Source organism: Glycine max, chromosome 16 (genome assembly GCF_000004515.6).
Source record: "Glycine max cultivar Williams 82 chromosome 16, Glycine_max_v4.0, whole genome shotgun sequence".
Classification (NCBI taxonomy): Eukaryota; Viridiplantae; Streptophyta; class Magnoliopsida; order Fabales; family Fabaceae; genus Glycine; species Glycine max.
The window spans coordinates 7,286,993-7,311,670 of NC_038252.2; the positions used below are offsets into that span (position 1 = coordinate 7,286,993).

General features: G+C 30.6%; 1 protein-coding gene across 1 annotated transcript; it reads left to right on the top strand.

The window, feature by feature from the left end:
- The first annotated feature begins 16,739 nt into the window (after positions 1-16,739).
- Positions 16,740-20,972, top strand: MYB181 (MYB transcription factor MYB181). Its single transcript, NM_001248921.2, has 3 exons — positions 16,740-16,965; positions 17,109-17,238; positions 20,374-20,972. The coding sequence occupies exons 1-3, from the start codon at positions 16,824-16,826 to the stop codon at positions 20,726-20,728; spliced, it is 627 nt and encodes a 208-aa protein (NP_001235850.1). The 5' UTR covers positions 16,740-16,823; the 3' UTR covers positions 20,729-20,972.
- Positions 20,973-24,678: the final 3,706 nt, after the last annotated feature.

Sequence of the window (24,678 nt, forward strand, 5' to 3'; positions counted from 1 at the left end):
CCTGTATCGCTTCCTGTGTTAATATGATATAATAACAAAGATAAAAACATGGGTAGTTAATTTTTCCGTGGATCTCCCATATATTATATATGGGGCCAATGGAAGGGAGGTACTTAGATCTATCAAGAACTCAAAATTTTAGAGAAGGAAAATGAAACTGCGGATCTGAAGCGATAGAAATACGATTGTAAACAACAAGAAATTAGTGTATGGGGTAGTTTTTGGTGTTTTACGGGCTTGTACGCCGTTTTTTTTTGGTAAAGTTCCGGGCTTGTATCTGTATGGTTTTTATACTCGTAATTCATATGGACCGGGCCAGCACTGTCTGTGCTTTGTTCTGCTATTGTTTTAGTAATTATTTTGCTTATTCAAAATAACAAAAAAAAAAAGAAATTAGAGTTATCTTCCTAACGAAAAAACAATCATTTCATATTTGAATCAGTATGAATGATAAAAAAAAATTCTCGTATTATATTTTCTTGTTTTCGAGAAGATCATATTATATTTTCTTATATCCCACCCTTATTGCCGGTTTGGTTTATATAAAATGTTGAGGAATGAAAGTGAAACGGTAGAAAAATAGATGAAATATAAAAACAAATTGAATAGTTTGGTTGATATGGAAGAGGGGTGGGTGAAAGTTCCAGAATATACATGGGAGCACATGACAAAGTTTCATTGCAAATGTGAGAGAGAGAGAGAGAGAGATTTTTTATTTTTATTTTTTACAAAATCATTCTTTGTTGCTTGGTGACCATGAAGGCTGATGAGAGAGGGCCCCAAAAAATAACTATGTAAACATGGGTAAAAATGTATTTTTGTTAATATGCTAGTTTTCTTTTTTCCTTACCTACCAAATCATTCATTCAAATATTTTTTCTCTTTTTTATTATATTTCACTTCAACCAAACATTTTTACTATATTTTACTTCTTTTCATTTATTTTCTTTCATCACAAACAAATACAAGCTTACAACTCTCTTTAATGGTAAAAAATGGGACATGTAGAAGAAAACAAAAAAGAAATACACCTCTAGAAAGTGTACACAGCTTGAGAAAGGAAGAGAAAAAAAAAGACAAAACTGATAGATGCAATGAATGATACCATAAGAATACAAGAGGTAGATAAAGAAGTATAGGATTTCATTTAGGTTCCTAAAATTAATTTTTTTTTGTTCCCTTAACATATATTATTATTATTATTATTATTATTATTATTATTATTATTATTATTATTATTATTATTATAGTTTCTGAACTAGGTACCAAAATGAAGAAAATAGGGTGGGTTACTTTTAGAGATTTAAATAAAATCCTAAAAAATTTTAGGAACTTATTTGAGTTGTTAATTTTAGAGACTAATGTGATAGTGAGACACAATTTTAGGGAGACTATGCACTCTTATTAAAATTAAAGTGAGATAGAAATAGAATTAAGAATATAAAACTAGTGTAATAAACGAGACAAGAGGAGAAAGATAAGAGAAGGACAAAAGTGATAGATGTGAATATGAATAAAATAATATGAAAAAACTAAAAGGATAGGTATATAAGGTAGTTCTAAAAATTGAGATATAGAAAAAAAGAGAGATAAAAGAAAAGGTATCGATAAAATCAATACATGTGATGAATGACATATATATGATGAGAACATAAAAAAGAAATTAAGAGGTATAGGGAGGTTGTAAGAATTTTAGTGTGAAAAAATAGGATTAATTAAAATGAAAAATCAAGGATAATATAAAGTGTGGAAATTGCTGTAAAAAAATGTAGAAATTCTTAAGCAAGAAAAAAAATCCAATCTTTATTGGAAGGCAAAAAAAATCCAATTAGGAAGGTTGTATCAGTATTTAGTATATCTAAAGTCGTTTTATTTTCCTAAAGGAGTTTATTTTACAACTGGGTATCTGTATAAGGGACCTTGTGAATGAGAACCAAGTTAGATAAGGGGGCCTTCCATTTTTGGCTGATCATGGAAATTGAGTGCATCTTTACATCTTTATAGTTCGTATGAAAGTTAAATTTCTGTTACAGTTTAGGTGGAAATGGACCCAAACCATACAAACTGCCTCTTCTTGACAAGGGCATATATGTCCTTGTAAATTAAAAAGCTTCCCCTTAATTCCAAAGAAAAAAGCCTTTCCTTGAGGATAAGCAAAAATATATATATGGTGCATATATAAACTATCTAGCTGCATCATCTGTACCATTCTCACTGTCCATTTTTTCTGTCTCAGCCAATAGTACAAGCCATCCCCTAACAAAGAAATACATAAAGAGAATTTTAAAATTCTAATTCTAATTTCTCAAATTTGTTACATATATATAACATAACTAGCTTTTATGACTAGTAATTAGGAAAAGGAATCAGACAGGCATTTGACACATGTGCCTTTTCATGAAAGAAACAAAGATGTATAGTCAAACAAGTTTTTAAGAGGCAAATTACAATAAAAAAGGGGGGTGATATTATGTTCGAAGATGGAACCGTTTTTAGATAACCAAATGAAAAGGAGTACATGGTAAAGAGAAGAGGAGATTATTGAACCATACTCTACCCGAGGCATGCACTGTGAGAAATCTGAATTTCTGATCCTGTATGTAGTTGAAGCCCATGCTACAATGCAAAGGTATTAATTCCATACGCCAAAGGAAATTCAGCATTGTGGGTACCTCAACATTGGTCTTTTATAAGTGAGTCAAACGTAATGTCACATTGATTCTCAGCCATGGAACATGGCCTCCTTCAGATACACAACCCTATTTAATATAGGAGTTGCCACTTTTTTACTAATCAAAATGAAATGTGTCAACAACAATAAGTAGCTTTTAATTAGACTTCAACTAATTAATACCTTCTTTTTCTTGAAATTACACATACTTTAGTAGGTTACTTTTTCTCACGCACCCTCGAGTACACATACTCTCTGCCTCCACGCATTTCAATGACCAAGTCACATTCTAATGGCTTTCTGTTTATGATCAACAGAGTAATACTTCTCCAAAAAAAAAATTTATATAAAGCACATTAGGTGTCTGCTTATCATACAATCCTTAAACAATTTTTTTTTTTTTAGCTTGACACTAATTACTCATTCCCTTTTGTTATAAATTAAAAGAAAACATTTTTTTTAATTAACTATGGTAAATTTTAACTAATAATAAAAAGTACGTCAAAATGAGTATTAGAAAGTGCATTGATAATCCTATCCAGGGTAAAAATATCTGAAAGGAAAATAATATTGAGACACCTAAAATGTTAAAGGACTGCTAGTGCGAGAGGAAAAAAAAGAGAAAAAATAAAATAATATAAGTAGTATGATGTGAAGAAAAAAGATATAACGATTAATGTTATGTATTTAAAAAAAAAAAAGTGTTCAATTGTCATTATCCTATCTGAAATTTACTCTCATTTCAGTTTAGCTTTCAAAATTTCTTACAATCAAAACAAAACCAGTACTATTCAGATATCTGTCACTGTCTGTTACAAAATTATTCACCAATTCCCCAATGCAGGTGGTCCAAAATTTCCAAGCATCTAACTGGAAGGACTGATAATGAGATCAAGAACTACTAGAGGACAAGGATCCAGAAGCACCTCAAGCAAGCTTCCAACTTTCAGCAACAGCATAATTCTGAGATAAATGATCATCACCAAGCTTGCACTAGCCAAGTGTCCACCATGGCTCAACCCATAGAAACCTATTCTCCACCCAGTTATCAAGGAACGTTAGATCCATTTTCAATTCAGTTCCCCACAAATCCTGATCATTCGAGTTGTTGTACCAATGACAGTAGCAACAACAACACCAACAACTATTGGAGCATGGAGGATATCTGGTCAATGCAATTAGCCAATTACTAAACGGGAATTAAACCTATAATTAAACATAATTATATAATATGTATAAACCTAAGTGTCTAAGTTCCATAAAATTAAGCTGTAGTCTCTGGCTTAATACATGTTAGGTTTGTTTATGCAAGTAGTTGGATGTTTGGACTTCTGTGTTATGCGTACCATCAATATTTTAAGAACTTAGTTAAGTTTCGTATGTTATGGGCTCTTAATTAAACTATATCTGCCCAAAATTATATCAAATGTGATGTGATGGTATGTTGACTTGTTATAGCAAGTCCTATTTTCTCAATCACTGATTTGTTTTAACGTAAGATTTCATAATTTTTGTCTTTATCTCAAGCTCAACCTAATGATGATAGATATAATTAACTTATTGAATAAGGGTATTTCATAGGATAAAAAATTATGTGCTTTTACGTGTAGACCAAACATGCATCTGCTAATACAGATGGTTAATTAAACATGTTAAATACTAAATATACACAACTGTTGATTAAAACTTTCTCATGTTGATAAAAAAATTTCGTTGAACTTTAAAATCTTAATAGTTGGGCAAGGTAAATTGTGTAACAACGTGTTGGGATAGTCAGATAGTGGTGTCAGAAATCACCTTCATATAAACGGGAAGACAACCAAGCATGTGTTGTCATGAACTAGCATTTATTCCCCATATACATATATATTATGACCTAACTAAAGCCACAACAAATTGACAAATGGTCACATAATAGCCACCTTAGTAATGTTTGTTAACAATTATATTCACCCTCTTTTTTTTCCTTGTGACGGGAACCTAACTCTTGTCCATGACTGCATCATGCAGTGACGTCTTCGATGACATGTGCCTCGTAAACTCACGTAATCACAGTAAAAAAATCTTAATTAAATATCAATGCATTTCAGTGAATTTCTTTAAAAAATCATAATAATGTTGATTGAATATAATAAGACTCATTTTTTATTATTTAAAAATTTTGATTGAATATTTAAAGATTTTTTTGAAAATAAATATTTTAAAATCCTTTAAAATTTTAATTAAACACACCCCTAATTGCAAAGAATATATGTTTGTATTGATATTCGAAATAAAATAAATATTCAACAATTGTTTTCGATTTGTTCATGTAGTTGGAAAAAAAATTCTAATACTAGTGTTGGATTAATTCTACTCGAAAAAAGATTTTAATATTTATTTTTTTATACTTCATTTTAAAAAATAAATATTGGGACTTCTATTAACATCACTATTATTCGATTGTGAAAAATGATATTTGATAAAATATTAAAAAATAGTCTATTAATAGATTATTTTGACTAAGTATCAAAATATATTTTTTCGACTAATTATATGATGACAAGAAATCATGATTTATAAAACATCAAAATCGTAGAAAATATTTACAATGGAGATTATAAACAAAAGTCATCAACATGGAGATTGATACAAGTTATTAATAGTGAAGATGGTTTGGAAGTTATGAGTAGTTAAAAATTATTGTCTATAAATATTAGTTTGTACCATTGTAATACGAATTAAAACATGTAACATCCTCATATTCATATAAATTAATGTGAGGTTCATGAGATCACATAACGCTTAAGGCAAATAAAACAAGATTTTCAACCAACATTTCAATTTTTATTTTTATTTTTTTCTAAATCTTTTAACTTTGTCAATCTTCATTTCTTCTAAAAAATGATCGATTTTTTATATTGATAAAAATTTAACACGACAAAAGACTTATTAGGAGGATAAAAGATCTTTGAAGAAAAAATTATCTCCTTCCTCAAATATACCTATAAGATTATAGATTTGACGATGGTAAGTGACACATGTTGATGTTTTTAACTATTGTGATACTCAATGCTTGACTAACTGATTTAGAAGATATTGAACGATTTAAGCAGCAAAAAATTGCTTCTCATTATAATTAATTAATTATGATCAGCACCTCCCCAATTCATAATCTAAACGTCCCAGATTAAACCAATACAAAAGCTTTTTTCTTCTGAATATACAAAATTATAATAACAATCCAAAAAGTATCATTACATAAAGCATAATTTGCGTGCCATCCGTCAAACCAAACAAAGGATCCATATAAATAAAATGAATCTGCATGCCGTATTTATACAGAAGCGAGAACAAGGACTCATGCTGAGGAAAAAAATGAACAAGCACAATAATACTAACGAAACCCCACATTTGCTAATTGCTTGTGAATAAAATCTGAGATTGGCATAAATGCCTCCCGTATGTTTGGTTGTATCTTTGCATACAACAGATGTGTTGCTCCTCTCCCAATCCACTTGCCCACCAAGTGTTCGACGTATTTCCTATTCACTGTGTCCACAGCAAAACTCACCTTTCAAGAAGCTTCTGACATCAATCATAAAGACAAAAACGCACCCCAACATTTTTCACCAACCCACAAGATCCAGATCCAAACATTTCCATTTTTTCACCGCGTCAACAACTGACCCATTTTCTCCATTACCGTTACATTGCCTCAGCCGCGATCGACCTCGCTTTCAGCGCTGCGAACATCTTCGACGTCGCGACAAACTGTTGGGTCTTCTACGCCTTCCCCGAACTCGCAAGAATTTCGAGGACGAGGATTTCCCCAGCAAAAGATGTGGTCGTACTGCATAGGCATGGTGTTTCCTTTTTCCACTTTTGATCACAAGTTAGCTAAGGGTAAGGGTTGTCCCTCATGGATGTGCTACTTGGATTTTTTCCAACAAAATAAGTAGAGGGTTAACGGTCACCGTTAATGAAAGAGCATGCAGAGGGATAAATCGAATTTGTCAAGCCTCTATTCGTTTAAATACATAAATGATTATTTATCCAAAATATAATTTAATCTTCATTTTTTTTCTTTTTTAATCGGAGCAAGCATATCATTAGAATAAAACATTTAAAAAAAATATAAATTAGAACAAACATAATAATAAGCATAATATAGATTAATAAATATAATATGTTTATTATTCTAAAATTTTTATGAGACTCAAACAAACATATACAATCATTAAGTTAATCCTTACAAAAAAAAATGAGACCTAACATGATTTTATCATCATTTGTCAATCATTAAGTTAATCCTTACAAAAAATATGATGATTATTAATCAATATTATGTTTATTATTATGTTTTTTCTAACTTATACTTATTTTCTTATTTTTTTTTTAAAGTGTTTATTGAAATCTTATGGTTGCAAAGGAGAGAAGATAGAGATTAAATTATATTTTGGGTAAATAGTCATTTTCGTCCCTAGGAGTGCTGATAAATTTGTCCCTGAATGTGTCACGTAAACTCTTCCATCAATAGTGGTAGACGAAAGTTAATAGATGAATAGATTTATCACATTTTTTTCACTTTCGGAGACTAAAATTTGAATTTTTATTGTTCCAGATGAATTTCTTAGCGCTCTACACATCTAGGGACAAAAATAACTATTTATTCTTCTTTTTTTAATATTTTTCTATTTTATTTCCTTTTCTTTTGCTATTGGATGGTTTTTAGGCTAAATATTTTAGGGAATAAACAATTTTGGAGTTTATGTAGTCCGACTCATGATACTTTATTTATAAACAAAATAATAAATTACTAACACACTAATTTTATATAGTTAATTACATTAATATTATTTTTTATGAATTATTAATCAAGAGTTATTAACTTTTTTAAAAATTATTAAAATTTAATATATAATTTTTTAAATTTTATTTTATACCATTTATATGTTTTTATTTTTAATATTATACATATTTTTGTTTAACCAATTTATAGTTAATTTCATAAATTAAGATCTAAATTATTTACATAATTTTTTTAAATTGATTTTAATATATAGATTATTTTGTTCTCTACTTATTTATGTATATTAAATGTTATTAATTTTTTAATTTTAATAATTTTAAAAATAATAACCTTTGAATAATGATACGTAAAAAATAATATTAATATAGTTAATTAAACAAAATAAGTATTTTATTACCTTATCTAAGAATAATTTTACGTAAATAATTAGAGTAAAAATAATATGATTATTCAAATCAATTTAAAAAAAATATGTAAATAATTTACATATTAATTTGTGAAATTTAATTATAAATTGCTAAAATAAAAATACAAATATGTAGACTATTCAAAATAAAAACATATAACATGATATAAATAAAATTAAAAATATTTATATATTAAATATTTTTTAATTTATAAATTTTGATAATTTGAAAAAAATAATAATAACTTTGACTAATGATGCATAGAAAATGATCTTAATATACTTAGATAAACAAAGTAATTGTCTTGGTGGTTTATTGATTTGTTTATGAATAAAGGGTTAAGACACTTTTTTTTTTTTTCACATCATTTAACACTAATTTCATGGATATCTAATCCATCCACAAACAAAACATTTAAACTTAATTATTTGTAGTTTAAAAATTTAAAACTTAATGTTTTGGCTAACCTCAATTAAGACTAATTTTTTGCAACATTGATCGAGACTATTTTTCAATCAATGTCGACTGATGATATTTTTTGGCCAATGTCGGCTTGGGCTATTTTTCAGCCAATGTCCACCAGGAATATTTTTTGGTCATGGTCAGCTAGGCTTTTTTGCTCAATGTTTGTCGGTGATTTTTTTGGCAGACATCAGTTAGGGTTTTTCAGTCAATGTCAACCATAACTATTTTTTGACCAACGTCGGGTAGGTTTTATTGTTGATATAAGCATGGACTTTTTTTTGTTGCATCAACTAAGGTTTTTTTGGTTGATGCAGTTGAGGTTAATTTTTTGCCGACATCGTCCAGGGCTATTTTTTTTGTCACTGTTTACTAGGTTTTTTTTACAGCATTGGTCGGGACTATTTTTTGCTAGCGTCGACTAGGGTTTTTTAAGTCGACGTCAACTGAGGCTACTTTTTTGCTAATGTCGACCAGCGATGATTTTTGGGACTATTTTTTGACTGGCGTTGGCTATGATTTTTTCAATCGATTGTCAGATGAGGCAATTTTTTGGTTGACATTGGTAATTTTTGGTATCTTGAAAATGGATACTTAAGACATATGACAGGAAACAAATCAAAATTTTTGTCTCTAAAGGCTAAATAATAAGGTTTTGTGACCTATGGAGATAACAACAAAGGGAGAATTCTTGGTGTAGGTAATATTGTACCTCTTTATGATGATGGTGGTGGTGATAATGATGTAAGAAGTCCTAGAGAATCCTTTCCTATAAGCAAAAAGGTAGTGAACATTAACCTTCTTGAAGGACACTCACTACAACACAACAGTCTTCCTAAGGAGTGGAAAGCACCTAAGGACCTTTCTATTGACAACATCATAGGTGATACTGAAAAGGGAGTTTCTACTTGACATACACTAAATCTATTTTGTGAATTTTATGCATTTGTGTCTATGGTAAAGCCTTCAACTATTGAAGAAGTGCTTGTTGATGAACATTGGGTTATGGCCATGCATGATGAACTTAATCAGTTTAAAAGGAGTGAAGTTTAGTAAAACAAACATTATAGGTACTAAATGGGTTTTAAAAGATAAACTAGATGAACATGGCTTCATAACTATGAATAAAGCAAAGCTAGTAGCCAAGGACTATAACCAACAAAAGGGTATAGACTTTGGTGAAACCTATGCTCCAATAGCTATATTAGAAGTTGTGAGGTTTTGCTTGCATTTTCTTGTATTATGAATTTTAAATTGTACCAAATGGATGTGAAGAGTGCTTTTCAAAATTTTAAAGAGGACAAGTTGATAAGACATTTTCCATTAAGAAAACCTCTCATGGCATCTTGCATGTGCAAATTTATGTTAATGACATCATATTTGGTTCTACTAATAAATCTCTTTGTGAAGAATTTGTGCATAAGATGCAGGGGGAGTGTGAAATTTTAATGATGGGGGAGTTAAACTATTTCCTTGGTCTACGAGTGAAGAAAATGAACCATGGAACTTTTCTCTATCAAACCAAGTATTGTAAGGAACTTCTCAAGAAGTTTGATATGGATAAAAGCAAGGAGGTTGCAACTCTTAAGGCTATAAATTACTACCTTAATGCAGATGATAAAGGGAAGCCCATTGACCAAGCAAAGTATAGAGGTATTATTTGTTCCTTACTCTATTTGACTACTAGTAGACCTGACATTTTGTTTAGTCTTTGCATCGGTGCTCGCTATCAATCATGTCCTAAAGAGTCACATTTCTCAACAGTTAAGAAGATCATGAAGTATCTTAGAGGAACCTTAGATGTTGGCTTATGGTACCCTTAAGGTGTTGAGATCTCTCTAGTGGAATACTCAAATTTGGATTTTGCTAGCATGCAAACTAGATAGGAAGTAGTGGCACTTGTCATTTATTAGGAAATGGCCTAATATCTTGGAATAGCAAGAAGCAAACATGTGTTGTCTTATCTTTGGTTGAGGTTGAGTACATTACTACGAGGAGTTGTAGTGCACAAATATTGTGTCTTAAACAACTACTTTTTGACTTTGGATTGCATTTAGAACACATTCCTTTTAGATGCGATAACATTAATTTCATTAGTCTCACCAAAAATCCTATCATGCATTCTACGACAAAGCATATAGAGATTAGGCATCATTTCATTAGAGATCATATTCACAAGAGTGATTATGACATGGAGTTTGTTGATACAAACTCACAACTAGCTGATATCTTTTCTAAACCTCTACCAAGAGATAGGTTTTTCCACCTTCGTAATGATCTTGGCATCCTAAGTTAGTCTAATCTCACTTGAGCCAACTTGGAAGTTGTCATTCATGTATATATGCATTTTCTTTTGTGTGTTTGTTTGCTTGTTTGTACATATGGTTTGAGTTCTTAAACATTTAGCATTCATAAAAACCTTTTAGCATGTTTATTTCTGCAAAAAATTTGTTTAAGCTTGCATGATAATTGATTCTCTATTCCTATAACTGATTATTTCTAGCTGAGACTGATATCCATTTGTTGATGGATTGGCAAGAGCACCAATGCGTCTCAAGTAGTAAAGTTAAAACGAAAATCTGAGTATTGTATTCACAGAGACTTTGTTTATACTTAGATAGATGAATATTTGATTAAGAAAAAGATTTGAAAAAGTTGTAGAAAAATAGTAATTTAAATTGACAGAAAATTAAATCAAACAAGAAAAGAATTAAACATGAATTAATTAAGGACATAGAAGATGAGAAAATCCAATATTATTGTAGAAGAAAATTCAGAAGATGAGAATGTTGGGAACTTAACCTACCAGAGTTACTCATTGATGTAATGTTAATGATTTTTCTCTATTTATAATTATTCCAATTTACACCTACATCTACTAATATACTCTAACTTTGGTTCCCTCGTGAAATTGTAAATCCCTTTGCAGAGCTAAAATAGTAAATTACATTAAGAATAAAGATGTATAACAAGCTAAAAAAATATCAACCTATCCCTAGTGATGGCTTTATTTAGATACCATTTCTCAGTTTTATTAGAAAATAAAATTTTCCAACGCTACTCCTAAAACTTACCATGCAAATGGGTGATCAAACCACAAGCAATAATATAAAACACAAGAAAGGATAATACAAATATAATGTTATTAAATAGATAGGAAGAGAAGTTACATCAAGAGTAGTTGGTTGTCAAGTTCCCGACAAAGGGGTTTAGCCTCTCATTATCATGGAGACTTTATAATTGTAAGAGGAAAATATTTAATAAAGGAGGAAAAGATAAGAAAGGAAATGGAAGGAAGGAATGACTCTCATTACTTGCTTCTCCTTCTTCTAATCTTTGCCTTCTATAAGGAATTATATTCTCTTGGAATTTTTGTGTGTCTTTTTCTTCTTCTTTCTTCTTCTTTTATAGGTGCAGATTAACGGGCTGCTGAATTAATCTGATTTCCTTAATTGGTCCTTCTTTCCTTAATTATTTTGCTTTCCTTAATTAGTCATGTTTTCCTCAATTAGTCTTTTTTTCCTTAATTAGCTTGCTTTCCTCAATTAGTCTTATTTCCTTAATTAGTTTGTTTTCCTTAATTATTCATATTTTTTCTGGGCTTTATTTTACTCACTAAGCTACATAAATCCATCACTTTTAATATTATTTGCACAAAAACTTAAATGATGTTAATTCAACAATTATTTGCTCAAAAAGCAAAAATTAGAAGAAAAAAATTACAAATTTCTCTATAACTTAACCTTCAAAATATACTCATAATTAGCAGTTATCACCATTCCTTTTTGGTAAACCTACAATCAATTACCACATTTGGCAATCGATTATCTTGAGTACAGTAAGACAGACTACCTTTTTGTCTAAACATGTAATTGATTGCCACTTTGGGCAGTCAATTACCAAGCATCTAAAACATCTTTCAAAATTGAAAAGACGCTAGCTCTATTTTTAAAAGCCTTACCCAAACCTAAAATATTTTCACTTTCTAAGTTATATTTAAAGAGTTTGTAATATCCTTTGTGTAGACTTTTGGTTCATTTTTTAATTCTCATAAATAGAATCTTGAACTCTCTCTCTTTATCTTCTCTCTTCCCTTTTTTTTTCTCCATTGTTAGTCTCTTGAGGTTCTATTTGGATCCTTCATGATCCAAATGAGCTAAATTTCACAGTTGTTGAGTGATTGAAGTAGAATTTGAGTATGTAATCTATGTTTTTCTAATCAATTCTCGTAGTTAATGTGTTTCTATTTTAGTTCTATGCTTAAATGCATGTTAAGAGTGATCAACCTAGCTTTTAGGGATTTGGATTGTGTGAAACAACTTCAAATCCTAGATTTGAATTGAAATTGTGTAAGTCTTTGATGCCAAGAATGGTTCAAATACTTTCATTGGTAGAGATTCAGTGATCTAGCTCTGAGTTTTTAGGTCTAAATCACCTAAGTAATTAGGGATTTGGCTTGGAACTCAAGGATTAATCACTAAGGAATTAGGATTAGTCATTGTAGTTTGGATCTTCATTGCATTGAACTAGGAGATTGATTAGGAACAAGTTTCATATGAAGAACTCTATAGATTTCATCTCAACAACACTTTTCTTTGTTTGAGCATATTTTCACTCCAAAGTCTTCTTTCAAAAACCAAAAATAGTTTAGTTTTGCCATAGTGAATTGACGCCTCCTCGCTATAGTGAAACCTTTTTTTTCTCTAAAAACTGAAACTTAACACATTTGCCACATTTAATTGATAACCCGCTATAGTGAATGCGTTTAAAAATTGTTTTTTTGATTCCCTTTATGTTGCACATAGTCTCTGTGGATACGATAAATTAATACTTAATGTTTATTTCTACAATTAGACTAGGTTTACTTGTCTATTATGTCTGAAGCACAACAAGAAACTACACTCAAACAAGCTTAACTAGACACCATCAACGCAAAGATCAATAAAGTTCTAGTTGCATTAGACATGCACGATGAAGTGTAAGCAAATTTTGAACACTTTTCCAATCAGGTGAACAATCAAACATATACACATAAGGCAATTGGATTCAGACTTGATGATGTATTTGAAGCAGAGATCCCTTAGGATGCGTCCAAACTGGACGAGTCTATTCAAGAACAACCAATGGCATCCTCTTCTAAAGATCTTTCCAAAGCTCTCACTACCTATATTATGGTAACTAGCAGTTCTACAAGTCCAGGGGACATTGCTCTTATTCACTATGTTGAGCCATAAGGTGTCAGTCAAGATATGCTAACTCAAGCTCTTCAGAAATATGATGAAAAACTATAAGATGACATGAGGGCCTTTATTAAGCAACAAAGAGAAGAAGCCCAACAACATCCGTAAGCCCTAGAAGCTACAATTGCCCAACAATTTGTGCATTGTCTCACCTTTTAGCCTAATAAATCTAGTAGTCCATGACAAATCTGCTAGGACCTATCGCAAACCAATACTTCCAACCCAGTACCATCCAACAACCCTTTCTTCTTGTACATGTTGATCAACCTGATATTGTCCAACCTTATTCACCACAGCAACCACCACAAGAGTGACAATGATGTCTAAATCATCTATCTTTCTTTGAACCCTTCATTTTTTTGTTGATGACAAAAAGGGGATAAGATTAGAATTCTTATATATGTAAAAGTACTCTATGTGGAACCATATATACATCAATGGTGTTGTTTTGATCATATATTATGTTTCATCTGTTTTCTCTTTATATATATGTATGCATGTATGCTTTGTTCTTATATATCTTTTTTCTTGAACATGCGTAAAAGTTGTTGGACTTAGGGGGATTTCTAACATTTTCATGTGTGTGTGTGGGTTGTCATCATAAAAAGGGAGAGATTGTTATATCTGGACAATCCAATATGATATATCTGGATAATCCAAAATACTCGTAGTTTTAATGATAACAAAGATATAAATTATTGATGGACTAATGGTTTTATGTGAGATGAAACAAGACATACTTAATATAAACTCAAATGGTAAAAATCTCTATCCTTATGCTTCTACAAGTTATCGTCCAAAGGCTATTGGAACTTGTTTTATTAACTATCTTTACTTTGCGTCCAATGGTTTGTGAAAATCAATACTTATGTAGTGAGTGTTTTTATATGTCCAAAAGAACATAACTAACTTACACAAATGATTTCTATTCCATTAGTTAATGTCTAAACTATTTCGCTTGCACATGAAAGCATCTCGAGGATGATTCGCTTAGTAAAACATTCTAATATTTGAATTTTCCCTCTTGATATATGTTGTAAAATTATTCTAACATTTGAATTTCAAGTGTAAAAAGGCAAAGACAATTGGAATGTCACCAATGATAGAATCAATCATACGAGTAATGGAGCAGAGGGTCATAAAAGCATTGCACCTTTGTCTCCTCTCTCTCTCTCCTAAACAAGCTTCCACATAGCAGAAAAAGACAAGTTGTTGATATAAAAAATATTTCAGGAAGGCACAGATCCAACACGAATATTTTTCCTGAAGCCTATAAAAGCTACCTTAAGAATCAACACGAGCAAGAAAATAGGTTCAATCTTTAAATGAAAGAATTGAAGCAATGGACAACGAAGAGTACTAAAAGTTGGTCAAAAAGTATTGGACGCTCAAATCTTCAAAACCTACAAAGTTTATCCTTTGCTTAGCAAAGGTGTTTGTTATATTCAAACTTAATTCTATATCCTCTTTGAGATATTTGAACATTTTATTGAATCAAATTGTTATTTAGAAAGCTAGTAGTGACTTAGTTATCAAAGAATACTTGGGTGTTCTTAATCTTAGGGGGAGATTGAGGGTAAGTCAGAAGTGGCTAGAGAATAAGTCTTATAGTTAGGAGTAACAGAGTAAAAACTCGTTTATAATCAGTTGTGATTATTGGAACCTTTTATAATTCTGTGAAGGAGAACTGAACGTAGCTCAAGTTGAGTGAACCAGTACAAATATTATGTTTTTGCTCTGGCTTCTATTACAACTTGATTATATTTAGTTGCTTCAATCTTATCTCTGGACACACAAGATTTTATAAAAACCGTCTTTGTGAAAACCTGTTTATTTTAGTGTGGATGCTCCTCTTAAGAGCATTCTTTTCAAACCTATGATAAATTTGCTTTGTGAAACTTTCTATCTTTGAAAATTGCTTAAGATTTACTTAATACAATATTCAACCTCCCTTATAGTGTAATATTTGTTACTTCACCTCCTATTGCACCACAATGGAGAAGATAATGCATTGTTGAAGCTCATTCATTCAAAGACCATACCTGCAACGAATACAAGAATTCAACTCAATACCATTTCATTAAACTAAAGGATCCCAATATGTTATAGACATTATTATGGATTCATTTTAGTTAATTACTCTTATATTAATTATTGATATTGCTTTATATTTTTATGTTATGTATATTGATTTTAGTCCTCTAATATTGAATACAAAGCTTGTTAGTTGCTACACATTTTGGCCTTTATTGTTGTATTATGGTTTAGGTGTTGTGTTTTAACAAAACCACAGGCTACCTGTCAAACGATACAACAAAAAACATAATTTTGTTATACAAGTGCATAACAAAATCATGTTTCGTTGTGATTCATATGGCGAGAAACAAATATAAGCAACAAAAATGTAATTTTGTTGCACACATACAACAAAAACATACTTTAGTTGCAATATATGGGGTGAAAAAATATATACAATGAAAATATGATTTCATTGTACATGTGTGCAACGGAATCCCACTTCTATTCCATATATTTGTTTTCCACCCCATACATTATAATAGAATGTACAACAAAATCATATTTATGTGAGAAGGGTATTTTTTGAATTTGGTAAAAAGTCACTCACATGAGTGGTGAAAATAGTAATTTCGAATGAGAATAGCAACTACAATTCGAAGGCCCACTTTATTTTTCGTAACAAGGTGATGTACAGCTGGGGCAGGCCCAACTTTTTGTTCGTAACAAGGGTGAAGTAATAATCAGCTTAAATTATGACGAAACACAACTTGACAACTTAATAAATACGTATTATGTTATTTAATTTGCATTATACAACTCTAAACTACAGTAAATATTTGAATTTTGCCCTCCGCATAACCATTTTATAACACAAGGCTTGAGATAATTCTAAAATAGCCTCCTTCTCTCCTCACTTTTGAAAAAATGTATGTAGACACCTGATATGCCCTTGTGCTTGTGCGTGACTTAAGAGTACGTACGTAGTGACACTATTTTCTTAAGTTTTAGTTTTGCCAAAGGAAACCGAAAACATCATGCATGCATGTGTTTACATGATAAACAAAGTTAGGTACGTAAAATCTTGTTATCCCTAATAGAAAATTTTCATCAAAACTAACTAATAACTTATCTTGCCTCTATTTAAACCCGCCAACCCCCATTATTAAGATATCAGTATCTCTCTCTCTCCCCTCTTCCCCACCCAACCTTCTCTCTATCACACACACAAAACAATGGATAAAAAACAACTGTGCAACACGTCTCAAGATCCTGAAGTGAGAAAAGGACCTTGGACGATGGAAGAAGACTTGATCTTGATCAACTATATTGCAAATCATGGGGAAGGTGTTTGGAATTCTTTGGCCAAAGCTGCTGGTAAACATATTTTTCGTTCTTCAACTTTTTTTATTTTTTATTTTTTGTGTATTCTCTTCTTCTTCTTTTTAACTTTTTCGTTCAAACTTAAACCCTAGGGGTGTGAGAGAATTAATGATTCATCATCATGCATGCTTTAACAGGTCTCAAACGTACCGGAAAGAGTTGCCGGCTAAGGTGGCTAAACTACCTCCGTCCTGATGTTAGAAGAGGGAATATTACACCCGAGGAACAACTTTTGATCATGGAGCTTCACGCAAAGTGGGGAAACAGGTATTTTTTAATTTTTTATTTACATATTTTTCTACATAATAAATATGATGAAAATTTGATAAGGAAACAAAGATTTTGTATTTCACATAAATAATGATATTCTTAGCCAGAAAATAAAAAATAAATAAAATTGTTCGTCAACCCTTTCTTTAGTTTTTGAACCACCAAAGAAGTTCTTTGCTCTCTTTTAAGTTGTAGTATTTGGTTTTGGAGGCATTCATTCGCACTAGGAGGCACATGAGTACAATATTCTTGGAAGACTATTTGAGGGGGGATCGTGAGTGTTTTCGGGGGAGAGAATTCTAGCCAAGAGAAAGATTTCAACACATGGGGATTTGTAGGACATATGGCCACAAATATGTCTTGGAGAAAATCTATAATTGAATTTTTATAACCACTAAAAGGATTGATTGTGTCCGATTCTATCCATATGGATGAATTGGACTGTTTTCCTTTAAAGGGTACATACATATTATACATCTATCCTTACTGTTGCAATAATCCTTGGTCGCCCTCTCTCTCTCTTACTTACATATATTCATACATATGGCAGGCGAAAGAGAGGTCCTGGGCCTTTAGATCTAACAAGAACCACATGAATAAATGAATTTTTCCTCTTGATTTGAATTATGTGCTCCTTTCTAAATTTTTCATAAATTTGATTAATGCAATATTTTAATTTTTATTCATAAACAAATTGTACCATGAATCCTAATTAACTTCTAAGAATTTATTATTTATCTAAAATTTTGGAGGTTTGGCTGTATGGATCATTATTCTGTAGTTTTTATTTCAAAAGAAAATAAATCATAATATGACTTTTTTTTATCATATACACTAGATAAGAAAACAAAATAAGTTTTTTAGAAACACGTTATTTTATGCTTACTTTTTAAAATAATTAAAATTATTTAAGATGATGTATTTAATACTTTACCCTATGGGTTTGTTACCTAAGATAGAAAAATAGTTCATAATAATAAAATACATTAAAATAAGAAAAGGAAAATGAAATCGCTGACCAAAGGAAGGGAAATATGATTGTAAATAGTAAAAACCAGAGCAATTCCTGTGCTTTGCACAAGGCAGAGGAAGAATAATAAAAAAATGGCCCATGCTTTAATAAAAGAGAGAGAAAGCAATAAACTATTGAAATAAAGGATGTGTGAACAGGTGACTGAGTAAAATGGAGGCCGGATGATTAAAACTATGGGTAAAAAGATTACATTAAACAAGAAATAGATGGTATTAGAAAGGTTGTTTCTCAACATAAGGCTGTTTTATATAATTATAGGGTTTTTCCTCGTTATACTAGCATGGTATATATATATATACGGAAAAAATTCACTTATACTTTAGGTGCTCGAGTAACTTTTTGATAAGTTGGATATGAGGACCTTCCACTTAAGGTTGAACTCGGGGAAGTGGGCATATCTTTACAGCTTTCTAGTTCGGATGAAAGAGAGTTTGAGTGAAAATAGACCCAAAACATACACTTTTAGCTCTTCTTAACGAGGGCAGATGTCCTTGTAAATTTTAGAGCTTCTCTTTGAAGATAGATTTACATAGTGCATATATAAACTGAAGATACACTTACATGCATAGTGCATATATAAACCAGTTAGCACCACCCTTGCATGTACCTTTCGCATCCCTCTCAGCCAATAAAGCAAATCATCCACTAGTAATAAAAGACAAAGAATATATTTAATTCAAACTAATTTTGCAAATATTAAATTTATTATGTATAAAAATGACTAGCTTTTTATGAGGCACGAATATGTTGAAATATAACTTTCTTGAAATATACAGAGACGGATAGTCAAACAAGTTTATGAGGAAAATTGTTACTACAAGAAATGAAGGTGACATGTTTAAAATTTGCTAAAAAATTTGTATGCATGTATATATACGTATGAACGGATATGGATGGAAAAGAGAATACGGAATGTTTTAAATGAACCATACTCTCTTTACCTGAGGCATACTTTGAGAAATCTGATTTTCTGGTCTTAGAGGAACCCCTGCTACAAAGCAAAGGGCATTATCTTCATGCCCCAAAGGAAATTTAGCATCTTACGTACCTCAACACTAATCGTTTTATAAGTTGATGAGTCCAACATAGCGTCACATTGATTCTCAGCCAATGAACATGACCTCCATCAGACACATAACCGTATTTAATATAGGTGTTGCCACTTTTTAGTTAATCAATAAAAAAACGTGGCAGTCATTTTTAGGCAGTTTTTGATTAAATTTCAACTTAATACTTTCTTTTTCAAGAAATTAAACAAATGCTTTAGTTTAGCTTACTACCACTCATGCACACTCGTGTACCCTCTTTTCCACCAAACATTTGAACAACCCAATGAACATTATAAGTGTATCCATGGTTACTCTCATCAATAGAACTATACTATATCTATGATTATCAAACTTTCATAATTAATTAATTAACTTTTATTAATTTACAAGTTTACTTATTTTTTATGGATTAACTCAGTGTAAATTCTCTTTTTAGTAGATTCGATAGACTCTAAATAAATTCGATAATCTCTTAAGTTTAATCCGAATCGACAAGTCATCAAATTTAAAAAATTAGATTAAAACACAAGTCATTTTAGATTTTTTTTTATCTGTTTAGTGTTCAACATACCTTTATTTGATGTGATGTTCCCAAATAAAAGAAAATTTACCTCTAATAACATCAAACCCTTATTTTTTAACAACATCAAACCCTTAATAGGAATGCTCTAATTAGTTATTTAAATATTAAGAAATTTATGATTTACTATTTTGTTATGTTATTGAAATATTTAATTGATATGTTATTTATAAATATTTTGTTATTATTTTGATATGAAGTGGATTGTTACGAGTCTACGAGTTAAATTTATGAGTCGAGTTTATGAAATTTTTGAGTTTGATAACTTTGTGTATACTTCCATTAATATGATTTTTATTTTTCATAAGGAAAATTTATGAAAAGCAATATTTTATTTTTAAAAAAATCTTATCCAACTGTATGATGTAATTAATTAAAGTGCAAGGCATTTTCTTTGTTAATATTTACTCATCCATTTTAAAAGTTTAGGTTTTCCCAAAAATTTCGTTACAGCATATTCACCAATGCAGGTGGTCCAAAATTGCCAAGCATCTACCTGGTAGGACAGATAATGAGATCAAGAACTATTGGAGGACCAGGATCCAGAAGCACATCAAGCAAGCTGAGAACTTTCAGCAACAAATCAGCAATAACTCTGAGATAAATGATCACCAAGCTAGCACTAGCCATGTTTCTACCATGGCTGAACCCATGGAGACCTATTCTCCACCCTTTTATCAAGGAATGTTAGAGCCATTTTCTTCAATTCAGTTCCCCACAATTAATCCTGATCAATCCAGTTGTTGTACCAATGACAACAACAACAGCATTAACTATTGGAGCATGGAGGATATCTGGTCAATGCAGTTACTGAACGGGGATTAAATATTGATATATCAAGATAAACCTAAATTCTTGTATAAGTTCCATAAAACACTGGAATGTCTCTGGCTTAAAACATATTATTATTAGGTTTGTTTATATAAGTAGTTGGATATGTTTGGTTTTGCGTACCATTATTAGCATATATATATATATTTCAAATGAGATGCTATGTGCATTGTAAAAGATATGGTTAAGAACCACATAGTTTCAAAACTCTTAAATATAATTCCAGTCACTTATTATAGGAAGTCTATTATTAATTATCTCCAAGATGTTTGCTTAAACGTAAGTGGATACCATAAATTTTGTCTTTGTCTCACGCGCTCAAATACTCAACCCAATGATTATATATACACTAATTTGAACAAAAATTTATTCCCTATACAATTAGTACTTTTACTTATTGGATAAAGGGATTTCAGAGAATAAAAAGATCGAATAAGAACCATCTGTAAACAGGTGGCTATGAACATCATACATATTCACCATGTTGGTAAATTGTTTTTCTTCTCATTCCCATTAAACTTTAAAATATGAACACAACAATGTTGTTAGCCCCTGTAGATTACGTAACAGCGCGTAGGATTTTTTGGGATGGGTCAGATAGTAGTGTCAAACTCATCTTCATATAAACGGAAAGACAGCAAGGCATGCAAGGGCATGAACTTGCATTTACATTTACATTTGGGAAAAGAAAAATCTCCATACATGCATACACACACATACACATATATATATATATATATATATATATATATATATATATATATATATATATAACCTAACTAAAGCCACAAGAAATTGACGCGTGGTCACAGAATAGCAACCATAGCTATGTTAACAATTCAATTTCCTTTTTCCTTATTACCCATTTGTTGTGCATAGCCATGCAACGTTTTTAAGACCGACGCAAGCCTAACTCTTGTCTATGTTGCATTTGGTGTTTTCACATGTGCCTCATAAATTCACCCCATTACTGCGCGCATTTAATTATATATCCTTTGTGATTAACAAAACATCGATCAACACTACCATAATCATGGATCATCATCAATCATTTCATAAATCAATCAACTGCTACCTAATTAATGCATCCCTAATAATTAGTAGCTATTTATAGCCTATAGCTCACACCAGTTGTTCTCGTTAATTTATCATAGACAGTGAAAGCTTACATCATGGCATATATATTGTTGAAATACCTTAAGCTATGAGTTAATATTGTAACTGAAAGAATTTGTCATGTTGTGAGCACCAAGTTAGGTCAGTGAGGACAGTAGAGTAAGAGCATGCATTCACGGCGTACCAAACTTCAACATTAGTTTAGCTTCCAACACTTATTCTGACAAAGAGGGCTGAGAGGATGACTAAGAGACTAGTCCTGGGACTATGTCATGTCCTATTAAGGAAACAAGGACAATTGCTTGTAGGCTTTAACTTGGTGTCTACGCGATGGGAAAAGGAACTTGTAGCATCTATGAACCACTCGTTCTATTCAGTCACATGTTTTATGTGCAGAAATCAATTTCAACACCCGAAAGAAAAACTCGCACGTGGTGTGATGATAAGGAAGATTCACGTGGTGGGTCGGCCACTTGAACAAAACGTGACCAAATTGAACACAGGACCCAGTTGCAATTCAGAATATGCAACGATACATACACTATAACATTGCTGACATTTATGGTACCTCTTTTTTCTTTTCTTTTCTTTTCTTTTCTTTTTTCTATCTCTTTATTGTCATATTATTTATCGTAGTTTTTTTTTCTTATTTCTTTCTCTTTGCGGACGTGGATAGACATTGAAGTTTCTACAAAATATTATTCCTTACTTAATGATGCTTCTCGTCACTTTGTTAGTTTTAACAATTCACTCTTTCTTGAATGTTTTTTATACTTTCTATTTATTTATATTTTTTTCTTCTTGTTTTTATTAGATCACCCGTTGCGTTATACATCTGTACTAGTAATTTTCACTCCTTTTTTATACTTTTCCTAGTATCTGTCCTCTCATCCCCGCTATGAATGAGTCTCACTAAAGTTACCCACTACTCAATACTTCTAGCTATTTCGATGGAACCATACCCTTCCTTTTCAGTTCTCTTCTTTATGATGTTTTTCTTTTTCTAACTTCGTTATTTCATGTCATTTCTTTTATACCTCTCTCTACATTTGCTGAAAATAATATTTTTTTACTCTATATTACTTGACATTTTTCACGAGGTGTGAAAATAAAAACCAATGACATGAACGAACATGTTTTATTTTTCCTTTTATACAATGAAGTAATAGATATTTAAAGAAAAAAGACATTTAATTTCAAATGTAGTTATGATTGAATAAAAAATATATAAGATGAAAGACAAAAGTAAGGGATGTTTATGAATAATATGATAGAAAAGAAAGAGAGAAACTAAAAGAATAAATTATTGAAATAAACTGAAAACATATTAAAAAAATTATTATACAAATAAAAATTATCATTCCATTTAATTTAATTGTGATGCCATGAATTTGACATGTCTCCTGGGATGAGTAAAATGAAGTTCAAAAATTTTTAAATGCATTGAATACTTCCAAATAAAAAGGGAATTGATGTATAGCCGTTTTAGTAACAAAAAACATATGAACTTCTACATATAAATTTCTAACTATACTTAGAGGGAAAAAATCTTAATTAACTATTTCAGTTATTTTAGAAAGATAATATTATGTTCTCGTAAGCAATATGTACTATGGCATAAGATAAACTCAAAATAAATGTTAGGAACACATTCTCTTACACACTTTTCTAAACTCAAATAATTTTTAATAAGTTGTCCAAAGTAACAAAAGTTTGAAGAGTGTGTTATGTGATTGACATGCAAGCAAATCTATTGTTACTTGAAAGATAACTTTGATTAACAAAGGATATAACCGTTTAAGGTGAGACAACCCGATTTTCACCTTAGAATAATTTGTGTTATTTGATGAATTTTGAGAAATTAAATATTTTTTAAAATAAAATTGTTTGGTACGAATGAATTTAAGTCCACAAGAAATTGTGAATAATTTCTTAAATGATTTATTTCATTATATTTTTTTATTGTTCATGACATGATTTAATTAGTAATTGAATTCATCTTGTATGTTTAATTAAATTGTAAGACTTATTAAATTGTGTGATTTATTTAATTAAAATTAAGATGCTTAATTTATTTTTATAATTATCTGACATGTTTCAAATTATTAAATAGGAATATATATACATACATATATATATATATATATATATATATATATATATATATATATATATATATATATATATATAATATACCGTTGTAAGAATTGGGCCAAGGGAAGGGACATAAAGTGGTAAAAGTTGGGCCTAGAATGTAGAAAACAAAAAACTGCAAAGTGAAGTTGCATTTAGCATAACCAGGGGAAAGCTTGGAAGAATGACCTGGTGTTATTTTGGGTCCAGTTAGCAAATCTAGCGGGTGCAAACGGTACCCAAATTGGTTGTCACATGTCTGCTACCCAATTAAACCTGAAATTGAGGGAATTGCTATTGACAATAATCGAATTACTATTGGCATGACCCACCTAGGTGTCTTTTTTGGATTTCCAAACATGTCGTTCCCACGAGTGTATAATACCGTTGTACATTGTACATCAGAAGCATACTTCTATTGCAATGTTGGAGGTGTGAGAAAAAGCAATTCAACCGTACGATTCTATCATTCATGTCCAATAGAATCATACTTGCTTTGTAGTTTGGGTGTGACAAAAATTATTGCAAAATCATGTTTCTAATGTTGTAATAAAGAGGTGTTGGACCAGCGGTCTCAATAATTTAAGGGAGATAGGCTTCGAATGCAGAAGAAGAAACAATCAATTTAATAATGTTCTTTAAACATGCAAGACAAAATTGATTGCAACAAAATAAATGAGATAAGGGAAGAGAGA